Genomic DNA, 27,151 nt, shown 5'->3' on the forward strand with positions numbered 1-27,151 from the left:
AGTCTCCTTTTAAAAAAATCACATTTACATTATATGAACTTTAAAGACATATTAATTATTAAGATATATACTTAGCTGTATTTTTTTTTTTTTTCTGTCTTAGAGAAAAAGCATACTCTGTTGGAAAAACCATATGTGAACGCCTAAAGGATTCTCTTCCTAGGCAGCTGTTTGAGATAGCAATTCAAGCTGCTATTGGAAGTAAAATCATTGCAAGAGAAACGTGAGTTGAAATTGGTTTTTGTTCCCAGGCTGGCTTTAGAAGTGATATAACTGTAAAACCAAAGAATACTGAAACTTTTACTTTAACATTGGCCCAAGTTTTATTCTTACTTGAAATAACAGTAAGGTATAGCTGTCTGACTCTGTTGCACTGATTTGATGACTGCTACTTTGAACTATGTAACCCCACTGGGAGATGGTAATGTAAGATACATGGATTAGAAAATTTCTGCTTATTCACACTGAATGACTACTGATTTTCCTGACTAAGGAATCTCTAATATTTTATCCAGTTAGATTATAATCTATTCAGGTAGGTTATAAGAGAACCTATGTCAAAAAATGAAAAAAATTTTCTACTTGAAGTATCTAGTATCACTTCTTACGAAGTAGGGAACTTGTAATCAAAAATATTAATTTCTCATTAGGCTTTGCATTCTCAGCTTAGTGACCTTGCATGGGTTATAGCAGACATGGAAGGTTGGTTATTTTTTTATAGCAAAGTGGTCTCTTCTATGAAGGGCAGTGTATAAAACAGATCACTGAATGAGCTGCTCCACTTTAGCATCAAATGCAGGAAGTATTTTGTGGTACTTCTTTTATTTATGATCCTAAGACTTTGGGAAATCAAGAATGTCTACTCAAGAAAAGCTGAAAATTACCATTAAATTTGAGTTTAACCCAAAGCTAATGAAGTAATAGTGGTTATTTTATATAGACTTAAGATAAATTTTATGCCCATTATTTGAAGTAAAGTCAGGTTCATTTTTGTAACACTGTTTTGCTTCGTGAAAACACAGAAATTAAGCAGAGTGGAGCTGATAATGAGGTATAATTTCAAAGTTAATATATGATCATCGTCAAAACTGTGTTGAGGTAAAGAATTCCTTAAGGAAACAGTAATTTTTACATTGCAGAGAATAAAGGAGCTATTTTTCAAATTTTAGAGATATATGAACATTTTTTAGAAATTTTACAATATTATAACTAATCAGATGGGCATATTAAACATACTATTATTATTATTATTGGTATCAGGAATCAAACCCAGGGCCTTGTGCTTGTTTGTGTGTGAGTGTGTGTGTGTGTGTGTGTGTGTGTGTGTGTGTGTGTGTGTGTAGTTTGCTTTGAGATGGGTTATAAAAACACTTCAGCCAAGTAACATAGTTTTTATATTCCTGGCCATACTGTCCACATATTTAAGTCAGTAATGAGATAATAGCCATTTTTAATTTTATTGTAGTAACAGTATTTCTAGGCTGAACCAGAAATAACCTGATATAAGGTACTCTGGATACTCTGATACTTGGATACTGATTTGGCCTAATCATGCCTGATTATCTGTAAGCCTTGACCATTCTTCCTTTAATAAAGTTCACAAATGTTGATAATCTTCATGCATTTATTCGGTCTTTTATACTAAGTACACAAAAACAAATGCAAGAGCATTTGAACTGTTTTTGCTTATGGCAGTTTTATATAGGTAGTGACACTGTCATTAAAATATTTTAGCAAAGGGAAATTGGTTTTGGAAATACTTATAAAAATGTATAATGAAATTAATGCATTTAAATAAAAATTTCCTTTTTTACAGTGTGAAAGCCTATAAGAAAAATGTTTTGGCAAAATGTGTACGTATCCAGCTATATTTATTCTACTTTGTAGTATGTCTGTTTTATGGGTTTAAAAATCAAAGGGGGCATAAATCTACTAATTCTATTGCTGGTTTTTATATGGCCTTTATTTTTTTTTAAATAGGTAAAATAGCTTGACACAGTAATTCATCATTTTGGTTATGTTATTAAACATGTTCTCATCTTATTTATAAAACTTCCTCCTATGAAAGAGAGGATTTTATTTATCTCAGCAACATGTTTGTCAACTTAATGTGTAATGACAGAATTTCAAGAAAATGACTGTTATAGTGGGAACACTCTGGGAATTGGTATCTACCTCTCCTATATTGCTTTGCCAAAGTCTGCTGTCTCAATGTAAGAGTTTGTATACCAAGACTATAGCTATACAATCCAAAATTCTAAGCTGTGAGTCAACAGGGAAATACAAATAAAGCCTTTGTCATTCTTTGAGCAGGTAGTAAAATTAGCATGAAGATTAGAAAGGTAACTTTTATAAATGTCTACTTTGTGGATAATACTTTGGTAAGGTTGTTAGATATATACTGCTGGTTGTATGTAATTGTGTAATTATTTTTCTATGAAGTGATCTGAACTTAAAATTTTCAAAATATTTTTCAGTATGGCGGTGATATTACCCGAAAAATGAAACTTTTGAAGAGACAAGCAGAAGGGAAAAAAAAGCTGAGGAAAATTGGCAACATTGAAGTTCCAAAAGATGCTTTTATAAAAGTTTTAAAAACACAATCTAATAAATAATTCAGAATTTTCATAAAGTATAATCTATTGTTTTTACAATTTATAATATTTTGACAATGAAAATTTTAAGAATTGCTTACTTTTAGGGTTTTCAGGTTTAAAAACCTACTGGCTTTTCCTTGAAAGAGAATTGTACATGGATAAGAGGTAGGATTTAGAAGCATACACTTTGAAATTTCTGTTCTGATATTCATTAGTCATCTTGGCTGGATTACTTGCCCTTTGTAGCACATTAAAATTAGGGTTACACTACTTTACCTCTACAGGTTGTTGTAAAAATTAAATGATTAAATGTGTGATAAAGTTAGACACATATAATTGGATTTTAACTTTTTTTTCCCATGCAGGTTTAGTGTTCATTTTAAAAGGTCCTATATTGATGATTCCCTCTAGTTTAAAAGATTTTCAAGATCATTGAATTGTCAAAGCTGGATCAATACCTGATATATATGAATTATTTACTAAAGTAAACTCAACCACTGTTTAGACATTTGCTTTAGTTTTTTGGACATCTTATCAATCAGTTAACTACATGGTTTACATTATATTTCTAAGCTAAGTCTAGGGCAGGTATTATATTATTCCTGGCCATGAAAATGCTTTTATGCAAAATGGTTATATGGTATTAGTGGGCTATAGTATATATTTGCCTAAATGTCATATTTGAGATCACAGTAAATTGCTGTTAATTCAAATCACTTTCATTCTGTCAAGAAATGAGCACACAGAATATGTTACAGAAACAAGATAATTTGTTATTGATATTTGTTATCTACCTTGAATGAGGAAAATATCTTTTAGGGATAAGACCATGAATGATGAATTTTATGCTCAGTGTGTTACATTAAAGGATAGTTTTAATTATGAATTAAAGTTAGTATTTGCCAGGCGTGGTGAAGTCAAAAGTTGGTACCTGGTACATAATAGATACCGTGTCTGTTATGTAACTTTTTTTTTCCTGACAAATGTTACTCTCCTTTACCCTATGACTCTTTTTGCTTGTACTAATCCTAGTACAAAACAGCAGTTTTTAGACTGATTATTTTCTTTTTATTTAATGGCACTTGAGATTAACTTGGGGCTACAGAGCTGCATATGTGGCCCTTTTTCTGATAGACAGTCTTGCTAAATTGCCAAAGCTGGCCTCAAATTTGAGATCCTCCTCCTTCCACCTCCTGGATAGAGGGAAATAAAGACTGTGGCACCACCCCCCACCTCATTTTGCAAATTTTTGTCAAAAGTTTAAGGTCTCTCTTGTGGCCACTTTACTAGTCAGATGATTTTAGTGACTTCAAGCTGTGTGTCTTACAAGGATAGACTACCAGCAATATTATATACTAAGATTTCTACAATGATGTTTGACTATTAAAATAGTTTAAGTTTGATATGTTGGCTACCATGGCTGAGTTCTTTATGCTTTTATTCAATCTATATAACAAGAGAAGCTAAGATATTTAGCCAAGGGCAGTTACTGATTGACATGGAATTCAAATAGTGCTTTTATTCTTTGAAAGTCCATTTTACTTCTTGTGAAATGACTCCAGTAAGCTTTCAAGTTCTGTAACAGTATCTTACTTTCTGACTTAGCTCCCTAAATTACAGGGGCCAGAGTAGTTTGCTGCAGTTAAGAGTACATGAACCTAAACTAAACTAGCTTAACATCAGTTGTAATGAAAAGAGTATCTTACAGCTTTAAAGCACAGCAATAGCTGTGAATGGTAAACCAAAATAGGCACACCTTAGGCTTTTTCACTCCGATATACTATGACCAAAGATAGTTAAGGTAGTCTTCAGTAAACATTTCTTATTATCAGAGCTGCTACTGCCAGATGCTACTGATACACTGGTTAAAATCTCTGGTAAGGCTATTAAATTTATCTTAACATAAAGCAGCATTATTTTACTCTAGAAGCCTTATCTCTTTAATTTCCTTTGCTATTTAAATTTTTTAAATAACTTATATTTTAATCAGATTATGAAGGAGATACACAAGGCTTCTTCTACAAGATGTACTTATAAAATGCAAAAAATGCAAAGGATAAGGTGTGTTCTTTTACTTCCACAAGACAAAAAACTAAAATTATAGGTAAGAAGACTATCTTTAAATCTGCTAATTGAATAATGGCAACAAATAATGTTACTTAGGAGTACTGTTAATTGTTGGAATCTCACATATATATGTGTTGTTTCACTTCTGGAAATAAAATTTAGATAACTTCCTTATTAATAAGCTTTATTTGAGTTAAAGATAGAAAATATAGATCTATAATTTAATTGAATTTATTGCAATCTGAAATGGTTTACAGTAATCTTTTATATCATACATCCCTTTAGACATATATACACAAGGAATAAAGCTAATCATTTATGAAATTTAGCAATAATCAGAAAATATTCTCCAAAAGAGTTTAAGTTTATATAAAGCTCATAATGCCAGAGAGAGAGAGAGAGAGCAAGAACCCTAGTCATTAAGTAAAAATAAGAGCATATTTGTAAAAAGGTGCTATATAAGAAGGTGCGCAAAAAAAACATGCACTTACACATACTTTCCAAAAGGATGTAAACTACTTTTAGACATTGTCATCTCTTCACATTTTCTTTACCAACAATATGTAGCGGGACTTCTGATGTCCACATACTATTGCTGAAAGATGACTAAGGCAACACCGTGCAGAAAAAAGAATGTGTGTAATACACAGAAATCTAAAGATAGCATTCCAAGAGTAAAAATTTGCAATGATAGTGGTATGATAAATGAAAAGCTTGGAGTGTCTTCCTGTAATTAAAAAATGAAAAATCTACATCATATCATACATGGTACCTAATGTATAGAATTTTTAATTTTAAAATGAAACCAGCAGAATTTGTATGGTGTTTTACAGGTTGGTATGTAGCTTTCTATAATTTATAATAAATAGCCAAGTATTTCTCATAAACCCTAGTGTAAAATAGACATTCTAAATATGGAATGTTCAGCATAGATAATGGATTTTTAAAGTGACAATCTTCAGTGTTTCCCATGATTTATCATGTTGCATAGCTGAAAATTCATCTACTAATAAGAAGGTGTTTCCAAGTAGAATTTTGCTTCAAAGTCCTTCAGTTTCCTTCTTTCATACTGTATAGCGGATCCACAAGTTTATTGTGCACATGCATTAAACCTTAAAGACAAAAAACACAGTTCTAGTTGTGTTTTTGTTAATTTTAAACTATCTCACTCACTTTAGAAAACAAAATATTTCGAAGATATAAGTATTTTTGGTTTCCATTTGATACAAGTCACTTTTATTGAAAACTATAAACAGAAATGCCTTAAAATACTTTTAACTACCTAGCAAATAACAGCTTATAATTATTTATAAAACTGCAGGCCTAAAATGTGTTCAGTACTTTGAAAGTAACCAGAGTAGGAGCAGTGTTCGTCTTCAGAGAACAATTCATATTGTTAAAGATCAAAGGATGACAAAACCAGGACAGTAGTTTATCTGGGGATTGCTGGTTTAGAAAATGGACATGTTAAATGCCTTAAAAATGAAAATGAGTATTGTTTGTATTAACTCCAAAGAACACATTTATATGAAATCTGGAGAACTACATGAAATATTTAGGTAAAATTCTACCTGCAAACTCAGGTTATTCACAACTCATCACTGAGGTGCTCTCTGTTTCTATCTATCAAATTACAAAGCCAACAATTCCTAATCTTAATTTGTTGCTTAGTAAAATTAATTTAAATGACAATATAAAAAATAAAATTGTTACACAAGCAAATGTTTAAATTTGATACATGTACTTCATTACCTATTAAAATGCCTTTGAAGAATATTTAGTAAAGAAGGGAAGTGCTCACAAAACATTAAATGGAAATATAAAACTATACAGAGTGAGATCAAAATTTTTCTCTGAAAAATTATACTTTCAGTACTTGCCAAACTTCAATTACTTGCATACCACTTTCAATATGCCATTTTAACATTTATATCAACTATATAAGTTAATGATTTCCTTTAACTGAATTATATTGATTACATACTATAATTCTAAATATGAAATGCTGTTTGAGACATTTTCTGTACTGTTTACAAGTAATTTATCAATTTAAGTATCACATGACACCAATTTTAAGACATCCCAACTAAAGATCAGTATGTCCAAGAGTAAAACATGGCTTAATCTTGTCGCAAGCAATGATATTCATGAAACAAAGATTTGACTTAGTATATTTTCTGTTAAAATCACTAGACAAGATTAAAATGTGTATGTAACAGAAGTAGCACATATTCTAAATACCAGCTATATAACTGTAAGTGACTTATAAAATAATTTTCTGCTCATGTATTTGGGTTTAGGAAGCCAACTCTTAATCAGGTAATGAGTTCTTAGTTTAATGTAGTAAAAACATTCCTTAAAATCTAAACAACTTATCATGCCAAGCATATGTGATTTTTTTTTTTTAAATACACAAACAGGTACAATACGGTTATAGGATTACTAACATAGAATGCAGGAAAAAGCAAAAGGAAAATCATGCAGAAGTCTAGGCAGTGAAGATCCTGTTGATTTATAGCATTTTTCCTAGTGTTTTAAAACATAGCTATTATAAGGGAAAACAAACTATGATGAAAAGTGAGAGAGTGGAAGATCCATCAACAATGGATTAGATTTTAAGTAGAGACTTAGGGTAGGGCTGGTAAACATGAAAAGAAACTCAGAAAGCATAGATACACATTCTGTTTGGTTATTTAATGTGGTATATTCAATATGAAAGTAAAATATTAAATTTTAGATTTTAAGAAAAATGGATTGGGCTGGGGATTTAGCTCAGTAGCACAAGTGCCTGCTTGACAGGCACATGGTTGTGAGTTCAATCTCTAGTACCAAAAAATAAAAAATAATGAGGGCTGGGGATTTAGATTAGTGGCATATGCGCCTGATTGGCAAGCATAATAAGATCATGAGTTTGATCCGTGACACCAAAAAAAAAAAAAAAAAAAAAAAGAGTAAGAAAATAGGGCACCTCTCTGAACACTACTCTTACCCCAAAAGTTTTATTCCTTGAAAAATCTGCTGTTATATCAGCATGAGTTTCCAACAGGCTGTAAAGTAGGGTTTAATCCCCATAGTAATACTAAGTTTTCTCATCTACACCAGAACATCTCACACTTTGCTTTTGAAATTTAGTGCTCACCTTTAAAGTATTTCACAGTTTTAACTCTTAATTCTAAAGTAGCATCTTCATCACATACAAAAATAGTTCTAGGATGCTGCTGGAACGCTGAAACAGTCCACATGTGATTAACTCCTTCTTCTATTGCTTTGTACAAGGCGAATGCTTTGTGTGCACCTGTTATGAGGATCATCACCTGAAAAATCAGGCACATTCATTGTTAATTAGTAGCAATGTGCTAGTATTAACATTGCAAAGGGAGTGGAAGGAATGGAGGCTGGTAGAAACTTTAAAGAGTCAGATGAAAAATAATTTAGTGTTTATGGTTAGTAAATATAAGAAGACATCTGAAAAGGGAGAGAGTAAAAAATAGCTTTCAAAATACAATTTTGATACTGATTTGTAACCTATTTTATTTTAACTACTCTTATTTTCAATGACCGAAATCCTATTATGAAAAAAGACAACCTGTAATCAATAATTTAAGACGCTTTCTCAAATGAAGCGCCTGCTTTGCAAGCGTGTGGTTATGAGTTCAATCCCTGGTACTGGTAAAAATACAAAAAAAAAAAAAAAAAAAAAAAAAACCCTTCAAATGTGAAGAATCAATTTTTGGGTGTGAACACCAGTGATTCTTATACATGCCCTGATGATTGAGAACCACTGCGCTATACAACCTTAAGATGGCAAGCATGCCAGAAGAACAGATACATGAGTTATTGTAATCAACATAAAAAATCTGTGAATATAAAATAAAGCAGAATAATGATAGTAAAATTTTATGGGAAAGCTCAGAAAACTCCTCTGGGAAACTAAGTCTTATTATGGACAAACAAAATCTCCAGGTAATGGAGAATTTGAGTTATAGGGTAGTCAATTAAAAGCTAGAGCAAGGTGTTACAACGCATACCTGTAATCCTAGAACTTGGGAGGCAGTAGGACTGCTGTGAGTTCCAGGACAGCCTGGGCTACAAAGAGAGACACTGTCTCAGATAGAGATAGACAGACAGAGAACTGGGCATGTAGCTCAATGCAAAGACCTTAGGTTCAATTTCCACTCTTGGGGAAGACAGGGCTGGAAGACTGATAAAGATGGAGCATACAGAATCAAAAAAACTATCGCTGCAAACTGGTTGGATACTTTAATTTTAGTCCAAGTGGTGAAACTTGATTTTCTAATGGAGGAACAGAAAATTATACAGTTACAGGATAATAAACTAGAAAATGCTTTTGAAAAATGATCCATGCAATCTGGTAAAGACCAGAAATAGCCATGAGTCAAGATGAGTTTCTACCTAAAAAATTATGAAATGGGATTACGAGGACTATGAAGAAAGCTGGATACTTAATTTATACAAGTTATCTGTAAATGGAACTTAGTGAATGATTAAATGTGGAAAGGAAGAAGGTGAACACAGGATAAATGTTTTAAACAGAAGATTTTTTTTTTGTGATAAATTCTGCTTTTCACTAGGAATCAACATTTAGAAGAAAGACAATTTGGGTAGAAAGACATTTATATTTTAAATAGTGTAACATAAGGAGTCTCTAACCATCTAGATGCCAGCAGCTGCAGAAAGAAGACTGGCTAACGATATGCATTAGCAGGTTCTCTATTGAGAGTAATCTATTTTGCAGTAGTGATGAAACTACTGGCAGGAATGTTCAGTGTTGTGACTATTATGGATTGATGCAGTACTTTTTAAAAAAACAGTCATGGAGAAGATTGCCCAAGAAGAGTATGTAGAATGCTACATACAATGCTACAGTGAAACTGCAGGAAAAACAACATTCATAAGGCAGATGAAAGAAGAGCTGGGAAAGTTGGCAGAGAAGAAATGGTCAGCAAGGAGAGAGAATGCAGAGCTCTGTAACGACAGAACAGCCAACAGTATTAAATGATAAAAAGAGGTCCCGTAGGTAACACTTGGCGAGAAGTCAATGGTCACCTCGGTGACTCTCAATAAAGCAGTCAAAAGTAGGTTTAAAGAATTACTGGTGCTCCTGTATTAAGAATAGTCAAATAATTAAAATTTATTTTAAAGATGCTGCAATAACTAAAAAGTTCGTGTCACTGAAAATCACTTTCAAAATATATGGCATTATCCTAAACTATAACTTAGAACAAATTTTACCTTCTCAAGGTAAAGTGGCTTCTAAAAAATTAGCCAAAAGTCATTCAAAATCCATTCTAGGGGTTCAGGAAGATAAACTGGGAATAGGACCAATTTTGTCTAAAATAGTGAACACAAATAATTTATTCAAACTATTACCAACTGCTCTACAATATCTATTAGGTGGCAAGCAGTGTTAGGTGCTATACTACATGACCCACAAATACATGGAGAGTATAAAGAAGAAACTGATAATACACCAGGAAACACACTAAAATAATTATAAATTATGACCAGTGCTAAGGAGCATATAATAAAATTACTTTGAATATAAGAATATTAAAAAGAGTACCACAAAAATTCAATAGTGAGTTATTGGCAACACAAGAAGTAGAAAAAGAATATCCTGGTATGTCATCAATGGTGAAGAGTCCAAAGCAAAGAAAGAATTTGACAATAAGGGGTAGTGGCCTGTGATGTTCCTTAGATAGCTGACAATTCCCAAATCTAAAGGAAACTTGAAATAACTTCCAATGTACAGAAGATCCTCATATGAGCTGCCACAATGGGAAAACAGGTATTGATGAGCTCACCACTTAAAATTTAGTTCCCTTTTCAAACTCTGGCACTTAGTAATGTCTGACCCAGACACAGATTCAAATTTAAGCTTATGTGGTGATCAGAAACTATAGTGAATGTTCAAATGTTAAAAATGACAGTTAAAGATACTTCAGTATTTAGCTTCACCAAAATACTGAAATAGTACCCATTTTTAAACACATATCCCACTATTTTTGGTAAATGTATCTTTCACTATAGTAAGTTCTTAAAAATTTAAATATTCATTATAGCTTCTGATTACCAAATGTGTGTGCTGATAAGAAAAATGATGCTAAAAGATAGCTCATAAAACCACTGGCAAGAGAATCTGCTTACATTAAGCCAGTAACAGTTGAAAGTAGGAAAACCTGTAAAATATAACATTTGTTTCAAAAGAATGCTATGAACATCAAAGAACTAAGAGAGGTCCCTGGGAAAATGAGGAAGCCTGAGAATAGTTTTGGCATACAGATTTTTTTTTTTTTTCTCATGATCATGATGGGAACAAATACTGTTAGGTTTATGGCATCATAATTTTGTTGTAAAGTGACCAAAAGGGGGAAAAAAAAAAAACAAAAAAAACACAAAAAACTGGTACTTGACTAATTTTTCTCTTCATTTTAAAATTCAGTATAAATCAGTTATAATAAATTGGGATCATCTTAAATTTAAGAAATCTACTTGATAACTTTCAGTTTCATCTTTCAGAAATAACATTACTTTAAAATCCTTTTTTCCAACTTACCTGTATGAAATTCAGTCCTTGACATGCCTTTTTCAGATATTCATGATTTTTGGATAATGAGGAACTTCTATACTTTGAATGATAATTTTATTAAGACTAGATATAATTGTGGATCATATTTTATCCCCTTCCTTTGAACCTGTCCAATCTTGCTAACTGGAAAGAACAGAAATCTTGACTTCCACATAATTTAAACAGTGGAATCATAAACTGACTCTAATTTGTTGTTATTCTCAAGGAATTAGAAGCACTTTATGTTTAATTATCTGAGGGCTCCAAAATTGGAAAGTATTCTAAGATTGCATCTTAGCCCCAACAGTGCTTTTACAAGACTATTTCAATTACAAACAAACCATATGACTAGTAAGATTTCCAAATCCTAACTGTGATGTAAGAATACACAAGTGAAACAGTGCATCAAAAGAATGGAACAGTGGAGCGTGGTGGCTCGTGCCTGTAATTCTAGCACTTGGAAGGTTGAAACAGGAAGGTTATTGTGAGCTTGAGACCAGCGTGGGTTACAAAGTGAGCTCAAGGCTAGCCTGAACTGCACAGTGAGACCCTGTCTCAAAAAAAAAAAAAAAAAAAAAAAACAGAGGTGGTGTACATGTAATTCTTTACAGCTTCAGATACTTGTGTTTAGTGGATTCCTGAACATGGTAATAATATGAAATTCTGTGACTGCAAAGAACACAATTTTTATTGCAAACAGGATGTAACAAAGTATCACATGTATTATAATCACTTCAAAATACTTAAATATCATAGAAAAAAGAGAACATTTAATTCTTACTTCTCTAGCATCCATCACTGTCCCCACACCAACAGTGAGAGCCATAGTTGGCACTTTTGATAAATCTCCATTGAAGTATTTCGCATTTGCCAAAATGGTGTCCATTGCTAAAGTCTTTAATCTTGTCCTTGATACTAAACTGGATCCTGGTTCATTAAAAGCAATATGACCATCTGGACCTATTCCTTTCAAAAGAATCATATACACACATAAACATGAAGTAAACTAAGTTTTTCATATATAGTAAATATGTTTTCTCAAAGTTCTATATAGTTTTAAGAGCAAGGAAATAATTGAAAAGACACTTACCTGGTTTTATTTTATAGCCGAATTCCTAATAACGCATTAAAATATTTATTTGTATATTTTACTCAACAAACTATTTCCATGTGCATATCATAGCATAGAGTTGGCAAGATTCTAATAATAGCAGTAAATTAAGTTTAAAATTAAGTAAAATTAACACCTTAGAATTCATAAATCACTTACACATACATTATTACAAGAGATGTATTTAAACATCTTGTTAGATGGTAAGAAGGCAAATCTATTTTCCTCCTTTCTTCCACCTTTTTGTTAATACAACAAAGGGAGACTAAGGCTCAAAAAAATAAGTAATCCTTTCAAGGTCACTTATAGTTTAGTAAATACCAAACAGACTTACATCTAAATATTTTGCATCCTAACATAGTGCTCTTTATAGTCATGTTTTGATTTACTTGGTTTTAGTCCAGAATGGGACAATTAACTATTAGAACTTTCTGTAGTACAGTTTCCTCACTTATAAAAATACAGATTGGACAATTTTTTAAACATTTTTAAATTCAATCTATTGATAAGAAGTAACATTTGACACTACATTCTAGTATACACACACATCTCACCCAAACGTGTAAGTACAATTAAAATGAAAATTATATAAAATCATACATGGTTTTACGAGGAGCCATACAAGCTGCTTTTTATTTTATTCTGTATTATTAATAAAAGAAACAAAATGGGAATGCTACTTGTGACTGTTACTTTGATCCTGCAACCACATAATGAAAGAAAACAGTTTGAAAAATACTGTTTTAATGAGAATTACAGATAATTCTAATATTCTAGAATTGCCTCTAAAATACAGGTAGGAACACAGCATTTCTTATTTTAAAAAATTGTGAAGTAAGTTTTTACAAAATAATTTATAAAATAAATGAACTTTTATATATTCTTACAATGGTAATTAAATATGTAGCAACTTCAATTAAAAACTAAAAGTTCTCTAAGTCATTAAAATATTTTTTACATTTATATCCTACATATTCACTTTAATAATGTTAGGCATATTTTACTGACATTTAGCACACAATTCTTTTTTAAATTTTTTTAGCACACAATTCTAATACAAAAATTTCACAAACCACAATAGCATAAAATCTGACAGCTACCTAGTTTTGAAGGGTCAAGAAAATAATGAATATGAAACAAATACAGACTAGGAATGCACAACAATCTAAGGCTGTTTAATATAGTGACATAAATTTTTAATTTAGTCTCCAAGGATAAATTCTACTATTATGTATATGTACTTGTAAATTTAAATTTTAATTACACATATCTTTCTATCTAGACTTGTAAAAGTATTGTTCTTCCTTTTAGGTGTGCATAAATGTTGCTCTTTATATGTATAAAGAGTAAAAGATGGGACCACAAAAAAAAAAACCCGAAAGACTCTACTAATATCAACACTAGTGTTCTTATTGGTGAACTGGGTCACACAGAACAAATTATAAGCAAAGGTTAACAACAGAGACATGTCAACACATTCATTATTGGTCATGAGGAACTGAAAAAGTGAAACAGCTGATACAAGTGTTTAATTGGCTAGTTCTTACACTTAAGTTTAAATTAAGACACCAGTATCTTTATGAAACATCTGAAAAAAACTCACTGACTGATACATGTCTTCTGTTCTTTTAGTTCTGTGTGTAGAATATAAATTTCATGCATAAGGGCTTTCTGTTCATGTATCTTTACCATTTGGAATAACTACACAGGAGGCACTCTATGATGACTGCCATTCAGTAGTTTCTTCTACCTGTATCTCTTCTGCTTCTCACTACAAGGACTCAAGTGACCATAATTTCTTTTGTCTCTGTCAGGCAGTGACTGTGGTCTAGAAATAAACACTTGTCCCAAATGAATCACACAGAACCACTCTTCAGATCTGAATACTGACATGGGATACACAACAGAAGGTATCTAGAAATGAGGCACTAGATGGCAACACTGCAGGAAGACAGATGAGGAGTTCCTATTTCTGACAGCTGAAGTTCTCGCATTCTTGTTTTTCCAAAGACTGAGCTATTTCAACTCTTACTTCAGTTTTGTGAATAACCCAAATCATCCCATTTAATGTGCTTCTGGTCTCATGAGTCACTTCCTATTATCAGCAAACTAAAGAATTCAATCATGTGGCAACCAATCAAACAAAACCAAACCAAGACAAGTCAAAGTTGTCCCTACTGTCCTCTAGTAAAAAAGAAAAGTAAGATACTAGATTTGTTTGTGCACTTCTTTGCTGGAGCAAGATTTTAAAAACTCATGACACACTTTATTCTTTCTAATAACACTTTTTCCATTACAGGAAGAACTTTTGAGAGTATACACTCTTCCTTCTCTTTTCTATCAAAAGACGGGACCGCCTGCTCTAATTCCCTGCGGTGAGCAGACTGACAATCCTGAGCTCATTCTGACTTCAAGACCAACCAACAATCTCTATTCCAACTTTACTTTCAATAAAGCTGATATTTTTATCCCATTTGGCAGTTCTTAGTGTTTTGATTAACCAAACCCTGGAACAAAAGAAAGGCAGGTGGTGAGACCCAGATACCAAGCCTGGCCTTGAAAAATCCAATGATAACAAATGTAAATCAACAAAGAATCAGATCAGATTCTTTCATATACATATATATCTAATAAACAGATAGACCACAAACAGGAAAAGAAAACATAAGTTAACTTTTATTTTCATGCACAGAGTAAGCCAGTCCTTTAGATGGTATATATAAAATGTCAAACCCTGGATCATAAGACTGAAATGAAGTTAATGGAAGAGACAAGGAAACTTGTATAAATGTTTTGGGGTTTTTTTATCCTTTGGTGAGGAGAAGAAAGGTAACTATAGGATACTTAAGACAAATTGGTTAAAAAATAAAGTCAACTTTTTTAGTAGTAAGAGTCAGTGATAGACAATTACAATGTATGTTCCATTTACCTTTAGGGAAAAATTGAGGTAGTTTACTGTACATAAACTAAAGAATTGTTTACCTAAAAAGAAATGAGAAATGACTTACAGCTATGGGGAAGATGAGTGTTCTACCAGAAACCAGCTTTAGAGAGCTGCAGCCTAAAAATTACCCTAAATTATGAATACATTCTGGAAAGAAGGCAAAAGAACAAAATACCATTAGAGAGACTTTATCAGGTATTTCCCCAAGTAATTTCTATTTATAACCAACTCTGCTAGGGATTTGTCACACACAATTAAGGTTATTAAACTAACAGGGAAAGAGACAAAAGTCCACAGATGAAGACATTTTTCAAATACTCGTTTAAAACAATCTTTAATAAGTAATATTCTTTTTTAGTATAACAATAAATCTCACATTTTTTTGATACAACTCAGTTTAGATATATTCCAGCAATTCTAGTTGATTTTGTGATGGAGTTTAGAAAATCTAAAGAATAGGTTCTTGGTGTGTTCCTAAAATACAGGAAATACACTTGTACTTCTAGTCTAAAATACACTTGTACTTCTAGTACTCCGGTAAGCTAAAGCAGGGATACCAAGTTTGCATCCAGCCTACGCAAATTAATGAGACCCTGCCTCAAATATAAATAAAATTAAGTAAAATTTTTAAAAAGGGCTGGGGCTACTGCAAAGTAACAGAGTACCTCTAGCTTCAGTCTCTAGTAATGAACAAAAACAAAACAAAACAATCAAATGTCTCAGTCTTCAAATCTGACAGACAGAAATGATAATTATCTCAAAATTAAGCAGTACATAGCAAACTGGAATGTGCAGATGTTCTCTCAGATTACAAAATATCAGCAAATTTTATTTAAAACACAGATAACTTTCTATTTAGAAAAACAACATAGATTAACACACATTCTTGTTCAGATTAAAAAAACAAAAAACAAACTTTTCGGTCCGTATAAGAAAGTAAGTGGTACTGGCTTTCCTAAAAAGGAATAAAAACTTCTGTGAAAAGAAATTTCAATCTAAGTATTCTTAGAAATATTTTAGTAAAAACCTCAGATAATTCAATAAACTAAAGGACAATTATGCTAGTCTCTACAGTTTAGAAAAGATAAGACTGAATTATAAACTATATATATATATATATATATACCTTGAACTGTTTTTAGACAAAAAACATGTTGGTATGCTTAACTCTTGGAAATTTTGAAAATAGCTAATACTATTTTGCAAATAATTTAATTAAAATTTTCAGTAAACTTACCAAAGACATGCAGACATCATAAAACAAATTTATGTGACCATAAAACCCAATTCCGTCCAAGAGCAACCAACTACCTCAATTGTACTTGGGTAGTACTTCAACCATAAATTAATCTCAATCTAGCCCTAATTTATGAAATGTAGCATTTTCTAATTAATTGTAAGATATATACAGATAATTTCAAGTTAATTTAGAATACAATTAATATTTTTAATATTAAAATACTAAAGAATCTAGCAAAAAACAATTTGGCATTAGTTTAATATACTATTCTCATGGCAATCAGCCAGTTGTCTCAGATCTTTCATAATAACAGAAACTGATCTTAGTAAACAGGAAGAAATTCTTACTATTGTCAGTACATTATACACACACACATACATAAAATATATGAATACAAGTAATTTAGTCAAACATTCATTTTGGAATAAGAAAATTAATAGTTTAATTCATATTATCTAAAGGATGAAGGTAGTTACATTATTTTTATTGATTTTTCTCAGTAAAAGTAATTTACATGTTGTGCTAAAATCCACCCTTGTCTCATGTGAACATTTAATTAGATTCAATTCTCATATCACAAGCAAGCCAGGAGGGCAGGTAAAAAACTATGAAAAAGATAAAAATATAATTTAGTAAGTTAAAGATAAGTGAAAGGTTCTTGCCCTACAGTATAAATTACTGTATGGTTATGGCGGTGCTCTAACGTGGCAGAAGGCCAAAGTGGGATGCCTACCACTTCCTGCTGCTTCTTCAGCCCTAACTGCATCTTCCCTTCCTGTTTGCACGCACAGAAAACTCCAATCAGCTCCTCATGTTTCACCAATGCCCGCCCCAGTCAAATGTTACATATGCCCCATATCCCATACTCAGGTCGAAGGAGACAGCCCAGCCACCATGGGTTGTGTGCTCCTTTCCATGTCCTCAACTCAATAAACCTGTTTATTTTGTACTTTTGCTTCTCTATTGTGCCAGAATAATCTAACAATAAGCAGGTCACTTATTTTTGGAGATGTAATGAATTGTCAACCTTAAAGAGATAATCAGAAGAGTTTAAGTGGAATTTAGATCTGCCTCTTAAGGAATAATTTAAACAAGTCTGTTACCTGTTAGAATTTTAATTTTTTTTGATTAAAAATAAAATGGAAATCATTCTATTTCTACTTTAACCTATGGGTATTACACAGTAATGGGTGCTCTTTGAATTGTGCGATACGAGATTTTTTAAAAAAATTTAAAACAATTCAAATATCAGCAAACAATTAGTGACAAAAATCTTACATACCTCCAACAAAAAGATCTATTCCTCCAGCTTCTTCTATTTTCCTTTCAAATGCATCACATTCTGCTTGTAAGTCGGCAGCATTCCCATCAAGGATATGAGCATTATTAGGATCTATGTCAATATGCTTAAAAAAGTTATTCCACATATAAGAATGGTAGCTTTCAGGATGATTTCTTGGAAGTCCTAAATAAATTCATAAAGAAAAACTTCATTATTTCCAAAAATAAATCTAACTTTTTATGCCTTATCTATTTAAAAAATATTTTACGTAGAATGTTTATTATATACACAGCACTACATTAATTTATATGTGTATGTTAATACAATTAATTTGTGAAACATGCATGGAAATCCTACCATCATTCTCATTTTACAGATCAGGAAATGAAACACACAGAATTTTTTCCAAGGTGATACAGCTCACGTGAAGACTGGGCTGCGAACACCCGAATTCTAGTTCATGTCCACGTAACCACTATACACTTCTCCAACACCATAAAATTGTAATCAATGAAACTGACTCATGTATCAAATAACTGTTCAACTAAAATGCTGATTATGTTCCTCTTCTACTCTTCCTATATGATGTATGCAAGCATACTGCATCATAATGATTCGCTAGCTATCACTTGTACTACTATTAAAAATTTATCCCTATATTTTTATTTTAATACAGGGTTTTTATATATCACAGATATTTCCTCTTAAGGAAGTTAGCGCTCAATACATTATAAAAGTTTTATTAGTAGTAACATAAATAATCTTTACTTTGGATAAAAATGTTAGTAGTTACTTTTAATATACAGCACTTAATTTATCACTACCATATTGGTCCCTTATTTTATGTACTTGCTTATTTTTTAACTTAGTGGCACTGAGGATTAAACCCAGACTCCAAGATACACACCAGGCCACTTTTTTAAGGCAAGGTCTTGCTAAATTGCTTCATTAATCTTGCTGAACTCAAACTTGCTATCTTCCTGCCTCAGCTCCCAGAGTGCTGGATTACCCACATGACAAGCATGAACAACCACAGCAGGCCTACAACATGGCTTTTAACTACATCTCAAGCACAGAGAAGAAGAGAGGAAGTATAAATAAGAAGTGCAGGGGCCATGGATGTAGCTTAGCAGCACAGCACCTGCCTGGCAAGCACAAGACCCCAAGTTTGACACCTGGTACCCAAAAACATAAAATAAAATAAAATAAAATAAAATAAAATAAAATAAAATAAAATAAGGAGCCAGGGATACCACTTAGCAGTGCAGCACTTGCCTCATAAGCATGAGGTGCTGAGTTTGATTCCCAGTATTTCCCAACCAAAAAAAAAAAAAAGATTAAAAGATTTGGGACTAGATTAGTTCAAAGTTGTATGACATAAATAGTAGAGAAAAGGTTGAAAATTCTCGGACTTACAGTCCTATATTCTTTCCATGACATAATATTGTCACAAGAATAAAGATTTTTAAAACTATTTGCAATCTCATTACAAAGTACACTATATCCTAAGTACAATATATCTTATACTCAAGCACAAATTCAAGTAATATATTAATACTCTATACCCATTTTATTCAAAATCTACCACAGAACATCTTCAAATACATATCCAAAATACTCAAAAATATCTTACCTACATATTCGTCCATGTTAAAAGTCTTCACATATTTAAAAGAAAGGTCTCCACTCTTGTGATACTCTATTAATTTTTTATAACATCCTAAAGGTGTACTCCCTAAAACAGATAAAGATTTTTCTAACTGGAAAAATCTATTTTAAAAGCATTTATATATACAAAATATTCATTTTTTACAAAATATTCATTTTTTACTTAATTTTATTCATTTAGAATTAAGCAAGCAATCATTAGAAGTGTATTTTTATTAACAAATATAGTGTGAATTAATCTCTTTGCAGGGTATTTTAAAATCCTGGTGAGCCGAAACTGTTGAGTAAAGCTAAAAAATCTGTCAATAAAAATTAGACTTTTTTATCTCATGTTACCTTCAGTACGTATGTATAAGCTAAAATGCAGTTGAGAAAAAGAATGGTTTAACAGACAGAGAACTAGAAAATGGGATCTTGGTATTGAACCCTTTGTTTTGATTTTATTGTCTTATAAAGTAACTTTTAACATGTTTTATACTTGCAAAAAGATTTGTTTGGAAGACCTCCATGAAATATTACATAGGAAACATGTTTTTACCAAATACAAATGGCCTCCTCTTTTGTTTTCTAAATTTGCTGTATTTTGTACTGCAACTCCAAGTAACAGGCTAACATGACTGCACTCTTTTTTAAGTGACCTGGCCCTCCCAGTCTAGTTAGAGTACTGATTTCTAGTGCAACCATCATCACAAAACCAAACAAAACCCTTCACAAAAAATGTCTACTCAAATAGCATATAGAAATTCACAGAACTAAACAGTTGTCTCTGGCCAAAAAAAGAAGAGAGAAAATTTCAGAGCAGTAAACAGACTGCATGGCAAATACAGACAGGGCTACTGTGAGGTGATGGAATCATGATGGCTCTAACCTCGTCAACAGATAAAATCAGGGATGGCAGTCATACCTTCATTTGGAAGTAGTGGAAACTTTAGGTAGAGGGACCTAGTTGGAGAAAGCAGGTCATTAGAGTTTTCTCCTGAAGGGTATATTTTAGTCCTAGCCTTTTCTTCCCCTTACCTGGCCACATTAGGTGATCAGCTTTGCTCCACCTCATGCTTCCTGCTATGTTCACCCTCGCCACTGGCCCCCCCCAAAAAGGAAGCATGTGAGCACAGACAGAACACTCTGATACTGTAAGCCAAAGTAAACAGTTGCTCTTTTAAGTTGCTTTTCTCAGCTATTTTGTCACAGTAACAAAAAGCTGATTAACACAATCACAAACATGAAACTTGTCCAAAAAGATGGATAGCATAAAGGAATCTTGTTTCTTTTGAGTCCCTCAATTTAAAGATATATGGATAAAAAGTCATAAGTGGTCACTAAGGTAATGACAGAAACATTCATTTTTCACTTTTTGATCAATGTGTGAAAGAAAAATTAAAATATATGGTACAGAGTAAACTGATAAAACAAATTTCATTTTAGTATTCTTTTTGCAACAGTCATTTCCTAACACAAGTAACATTTACCATATGCCTACCATGATTTAGATACAAAAAGATTAAACCTTTTCTGTCAAACAAGTACCAAATAACCACAACACAGGGAAAGACATAAATAATTAAATAGAAGTCTGGAGTGCTGCAGTGAATCAAGAAAACAGACTGTAACTTCGTTGGAAGCATGATGGAAGATGGCATTTCAACCAAGTCCTGATGGTGGGCTAAAATTCTGATGAAGAAAGCAAGCTGTAACTGAAAATGGACAAAAGATGGAGGGGAATGAGCTCCCAAAATGACTATCTGTATGCCTCCCATGTGGCTAGATACTATGCTGGTATTTTTACACCTAAATTGATATAAAACTCACAAGTTTTGAAACTAGCATTAATCTTTCTCATTTTGAGACAGAACTGGGTTGAAAAGACTGAAGAATTTGCCAAATATCAAATGGCTGTGAAGACAGGGAGGCAGATCCAGGTCCATCTAGTTCCAAAACTCATACAGATTCCACTATATACACACTATGCAGCACGAGTACAAACAAAAAGAAAAACCAATGAGCAAGTTTAGGCCTATTTTTTTCTAGCCTGATTCAGTGAAAGAAAATGGTGGGAATAAGGCTGGGAGGTAGATCTGGTCCACAGCATGCCTTTAAATGTTAAGCTCCTTAAAATTGCTCTGGTATATATTAAACAGGTGTTTCTCAGAAACTGTGGTTGCATATACCACGTTACCTATAATCACAGATACGTATGTTCAAATTTCAGACCAGTGGGGGAAGTGAAAGAGGACCTAACTAACACTACCTGTGATCAATGGAAGAAAACAGTAGAATACATCAACAAGGTTTCCCAGAGGTATTTCTTTGACAGAGGTCTTAGTAGGCAGTTATACTACCAAAAATAAAGCTGAAGGTTTTAGATCTAAATATCTGAAAACATATTTAGTACTTTTAGCACTTAGGACTTTAAGATCTTTGAGTCCCCACATTCAAGTTGCTATTTCTGCATCACAATGAAGCCAATGTAATTAATTAAGTAGGCTAAAAATAACCTAGGTTTACAGTAAATATCACCAGGGCCAACATAATGGAACGGAGGGTGCCATACGGGCATGCAGAAGTGATGCGTCTAATTCACAAAAATGGCCTTTTAACATTCTCACCAAGATGGACCAAACAAGAACAAAGAGGCAACACACAAAACCAATTTGAAAAATATCATTCTAGCACATTACCCAAGCAGAAAAAATTAGGACTGTCGCTTTTATGTAGTTAAAAAGTAATGAGGGAGGAACAGGAAAAAATAGACATATTTAACTTATTTATTAACTATTTATTGTTCTTAGCTAGACTTACAGGTAAGGAAACCAAGGCTCAGGTATGTAAACTACAACACTTTCCATCATCAAAAAGCAGTTGACTTTACATCAAATACCATTTGCAGAGTCAAAGATTAAAAACATCAAATAAAGTGCAATAAAATCAGGATTTTATTTGATATTGTTCTCATAATAGCTAAAATCTTGGAAGCGGCCTATATGTTCCTCAACAGACAAACAGATAAAAGAATGTGATATATATATATGCAATGGAGTACTACTCTGCTATAAAAAGCATAAATTTGAATCATTTGTAGGAAATGGATGTACGTTGAGATCAATGTTAAGTGAAATAAATCAGACAAGCCTAAATATCATGTTTTCTTTTATACAAGAAACTGAAATTATAAAGAGCAAAATAAAAGACAGATAAAAGGAAAAGGAGACAGACCTTCTGGAAAAGGGAAGGGCACCAAGAGAAGGAGGAAGGAGAGAAGGGGGTATAAAAGAAGAATTAAGATGTGTTATGTACACACACCTACTCTCTGTAATGAATGTAATCATGATGCACTGCAAACATGTACAAATAAAATAAATTAAGCACCATAAGAGCAAATGACACTAGTTGGTCATTTTTTAATACAACAGAAAAATAAATCCAGTAAGATAAATAATTATGTATAAACTTATTTTGTGATAAAGACATAAATACCCTAAAAGAAACCCAGAGTACAGAAGTGAATCAAAGAAAAAAAAAAATATGATCTTGCTTGCTGTAGGAAGTTTTCACTTGTAGTAACTGCAGAAAACAAGACAGCAAAAAGTTACTAAGAGGAGACGATCAGGTGGAAAAAGTGAAATTAATAGGAAATACCACATCCTTTAATAACTTTGAAGACTAATAAGAAAACCAACCTACTAAGAAAGTATATGCAAGTGAAAATCAATGGCCATAAAAACAAAGGACTACTAGAAAAAGGTTAAAAATAAAAATACTATTACCACCATTTAAGTTACATTATTTACTACTATGTTTTGGAGTAGTAAGTGTAACAGAATTTTAACACAGGAAATAGTAACAGTATGCACAGACTCCATTTCATGTATATACACACAACAAGCACATACATACATATGTGGCTTTATATTCTAATATATTCAATCAGTGATTTACCAAGTAACAGACAGAAAAAGCATTTTACTCAGAGCAACTCTGCAATTTTACAATCTGAGTATCTAGAACAGAAAAAGATGCTTATTACCTGTTGGTAAGCCCAGTGTAAAGTATCTGTTCTGTCCAGGTTTGAACTGAATGATGCGATTACAGATGTATTTGGCTGCCCATTCACTAGCCAGATCATAGTTATCAAGAATTACAAGCCTCATTATGGTGATGCACAGCTTGTACCACAAGAAGTTAAAACCTGAGAAAATTCCATTGTACAGCACTTTAAGTTAATTTACAAACACTCAAACAGAAGTTCAATAACACTGATGATTTTGAAAAGGGCATTACTTAACAATTAAGAACACATACGTATAAAAATGTAATTAGTACCTCTAAAGTAGTAATAATAACTTTCTTTTGACTAGATTTTGATTTTTAGGCAGTGGGCTAGCTTATTTACATACATATATTAATCCTTATATTAATATTGTGAAGTAAATAAACACTCAATTTTAGATGAGAAAAGACTCGTAATTTGACCAAGATCAGACAGGTAGTAACTAACCCAGAATTCAATCAAATTAAGGCAAACTTAGAATACAGACAGCACACTATATCTTACAGAAATATATATATACTCTTACTGATGCAACACCAAAGAAGCCTAAAGAGAAAAAAAAACAAAATTTGTTGCCCACAAGTTAATGGAAATAATAATTACTGGATAACTTCTGGTTACTTACTAAAATCTAGAACTCTCCCTATAATATAATAATAACCAAATCTCCCTCTGTTAATCAATGTTTACATTCCACCACTCAAAAATACTTCTCATTATTTCTAGGCATATAGAGTATTCCAGATAGCTAATACACTGGAAAATATAATCACAAAAAACAATTTTTAGTTCTTACAAGATTAAGGTAAAGAAAATTATTACATGAATATTAAGGGATATTGTGCAGGGGTCTACTAACATGAAAGATGTGGACCTTAGCATTCTTATACGAATTCATACTTAATTTATGTATGAAATGTTATTTTTATGTTGTCAAGATTTACATTTATAGTGTTGTCTATTATCCTAATTCTGATATTATTAGTTTTACATTTAGATGACTCAGTCATCAACTCCAATAATTTCATGATATCTCTTCAACACTTCCGAGTTCTGTACCTACACACTTTACATGGCATATTAAGTCAAATATTTTAAATTAATGGAAATAGAAGATCTTACAATGAATACATGGAATCTAAAGCATATACTTAACACAATGCTTTAAAATTCTGAGGTAAGAATAAAAAATTATGATCACAATAGTCTAGCATTGTGGTATGATAATAAGAGATAAACACAATTAACAGAAAATAACTAGTCAAATTCAGTCCAACAAATGGACTCAGCCTCCATTTAAGTACATCAATAATGTGACATCAAAATCAAATTCAGTTACACTAAAGACAGAAAAACAGTTGCTGCCATGACTGCCAAAGGATATACAATGAAAAATCAGTAAACTAATTGTTAATGAAAAGGGGGGGAAAAACATAAGAAAAGGAGGCATTAGATCTTTGCTTGTGTCTTCTGTGTCCTGAGCACAGTGTAACTTTCCTCAGGCAAACATACTCTTTGAGGATTCACTACTGTATCTATTAAGCATTATGCTACAGGCACAAGCATGATTAAGGACCCTATTACTTAAAAGTATACTATCAGTAGTTTCTGAGGTTGATACTATCATACTTGCTCTTCAAATCTAGTAAATTGCAACTCTTGAGACAATTACTAATGTTATAAAGCTGTTAAGTTTCAGAGGGAGCTGGACTTATTAAACTACATCTGACTTAAGAGATGTATGCTCATAAAACTGACTGAACATTCGGTGTGCTTGTTGAAAATATAGGTTCTCAGGCTAGTCTTCTTGGTCAGTGGTTCAACGGAACTGAAGGAACTACAAAAGATCTCTATTTAACCCAAGACGTTTCTTACAAGTGATCTAAATTTAGAAAAAGAAATACATATATTTCCTTGCAAAAAAAAGTTCAAGCAAATTTCTCAGACCAACAAGGTACAGGCAGTTTTTTGTTTCCTCAAAAACTCTTCAGTGGTGAAAGAGTGCATCCTCCCCGCCAAAATCGAAATTGAATCTTCTCACCCAGAAAGACAAAAAATAGTCTTCAACATTCAGATTTTTAATGAGCCAATTTCAAATATCTGCCAATCCTCAGAGTTGCAAACTGCCGTGGCAGACCGCAACTCTGGCATCATGACCAGATGGCATTCAAAAACCAATACTGCCAAGTCCTTCCTGCAGGTGCTGATTCATTTTAGTACGTGCATCATCTGGAGGAAACGGACAGCTGAACATAAACCTCCAAACTTCTGGGATGGATGCAAACTCCCACAGCACTTAAGTTACACAGCTGGTTACTGGAAACCAAAACAATCTACACTGTTTCTCTCTATAGTATGCTGCTCCGAACCAGGAAGAGCCTCCCCGTCGCCGGGCCCAGTAAGGACCGCACAGACGCAGAACGGCCCGGCCGCGTGTGGGTGACAGGGTCCCCAGGGGGCGAGGGGCGGCAGAGGATCCCGCGGCTGCAGGCCCGGGACAACTGCGAGGCCGCCGGGCCCGGTCCCTCCGCAAACTGCGGCGGAGCGAAGGAAAAGGTCAGTCACGGATCTCTAACAAGTGTCAGCGGAGATGTCAGGAGCAGAGCGCGCGAGAGGAGAGGCCAAGAAAACCACCTCCCGGCCGGCCGCGCAGACCCGGAGACGACCGGCCAGGTCCGCGCACCGCCAGGCCGGGAACCCCCAGCCGCCCGGCGCCAGGCTCCCGGACCCACCTACCCGGCGCCGCGTTCCGGGGTCAGCACAAACCCCTGGGAAGAGCCGCCGCCAGCCAGGTCCGCCAGGGTCCTCGTGTTAAGCCGGTCGCCTAAACTCACCACCGGACCCACAGACCTCAGAAGGAGGAACAGCGAGGACCACCAACACCCAGCACCGAGGAGCGACCCCAACCCGGCGCGGGCGGCGCGCAGCCTGAGGACCCGGATGCAGATAGGCGCAGGAAAGGACCGCGGCGCAGACGCTGCGCATGCGCGTTGCTTCCTGAGTCTGTGGGATGTGTGGTGAGATGAGGATGGGATCCCTCTGGCTGTTTGGCCTTCTTCCCTGGGGTGGTAAATCCCTGGTTGTCTCGGTGTCGTCTCCCTACAGCCTTGGAGGTTTAATAGTAGTAGAAGATTCTTTAGATTTATTCATATGTAAGACTGTAATGCTCATAAGTAAATATAACATGGTTTTATAGTAGCAATATAAATTCATCTCTTTACTATAAACTGTTGCATTTTGACTTTGGCCCCTCCCTACGACTGCTAAGCCTTTGAATCATAAAAGCTTGTTAAAATTAAATGTGCAGAGTGATACACTGCATGCTATGAGAAATCCCAGGGCATCTCAGAGTAAGCTAGAGAGATTATAAGTTTGTGCTGAGTGGGTTTCAAGAAAGAGGCGGGGGAAGCAAAAGTCACCATTAACAGATATCACAGATAGTTGTTCATGAGAAAGTGTATGAAGTAAGCGACAGTCACTCAGAAGGACACATACCGTCTGCCCTAACTAGAGCCCACTGAACACTATTTGGAATTTTATTCAGAAAAATAATTAGTGACAAGCAATCTCAAGATCCTAGTTTCCTGGAAACTGCAAAGTTAAGA

The 27,151-nt window shown here is 33.4% G+C and overlaps 2 protein-coding genes across 6 annotated transcripts in view; one reads left to right on the top strand and one right to left on the bottom strand.

Moving 5' to 3' along the window:
* The window catches only part of Guf1 (GTP binding elongation factor GUF1), a 32,392-nt gene extending 17,555 nt beyond the window's left edge, over positions 1-14,837 (top strand). For 3 of the 4 annotated variants that reach the window (XM_063240619.1, XM_063240618.1, XM_063240620.1), the window contains 3 exons: positions 104-223; positions 1,817-1,853; positions 2,478-14,837. In XM_063240619.1, coding sequence (XP_063096689.1) covers positions 104-223; positions 1,817-1,853; positions 2,478-2,615 — 295 coding nt within the window. In that variant the 3' untranslated portion in view covers positions 2,616-14,837. The remainder of the gene's footprint in view (positions 1-103; positions 224-1,816; positions 1,854-2,477) is intronic. The other variant, XR_010044697.1, reaches the window with a different exon arrangement.
* Gnpda2 (glucosamine-6-phosphate deaminase 2) lies at positions 4,880-26,469 on the bottom strand. 2 transcript variants are annotated; one of them, XM_003471642.5, is made up of 7 exons: positions 26,283-26,469; positions 23,523-23,684; positions 19,464-19,565; positions 17,831-18,013; positions 12,035-12,219; positions 7,804-7,978; positions 4,880-5,776 (listed from the first exon to the last, which is right to left on the bottom strand). In XM_003471642.5, exons 2-7 carry the CDS (start codon positions 23,644-23,646, stop codon positions 5,715-5,717), a joined length of 831 nt encoding a protein of 276 aa, XP_003471690.3. In that variant the 5' UTR covers positions 23,647-23,684; positions 26,283-26,469; the 3' UTR covers positions 4,880-5,714. The 2 variants fall into 2 exon arrangements, with proteins under 2 accessions (XP_003471690.3, XP_013009938.1); XM_013154484.2 differs by lacking the exon at positions 26,283-26,469 and adding an exon at positions 20,403-20,440.
* Between the last annotated feature and the right edge of the window lie 682 nt (positions 26,470-27,151).

Source organism: Cavia porcellus, unplaced genomic scaffold (assembly GCF_034190915.1).
Source record: "Cavia porcellus strain 051 isolate PalLab524CR breed Dunkin Hartley unplaced genomic scaffold, mCavPor4.1 scaffold_30, whole genome shotgun sequence".
Classification (NCBI taxonomy): domain Eukaryota; kingdom Metazoa; phylum Chordata; class Mammalia; order Rodentia; family Caviidae; genus Cavia; species Cavia porcellus.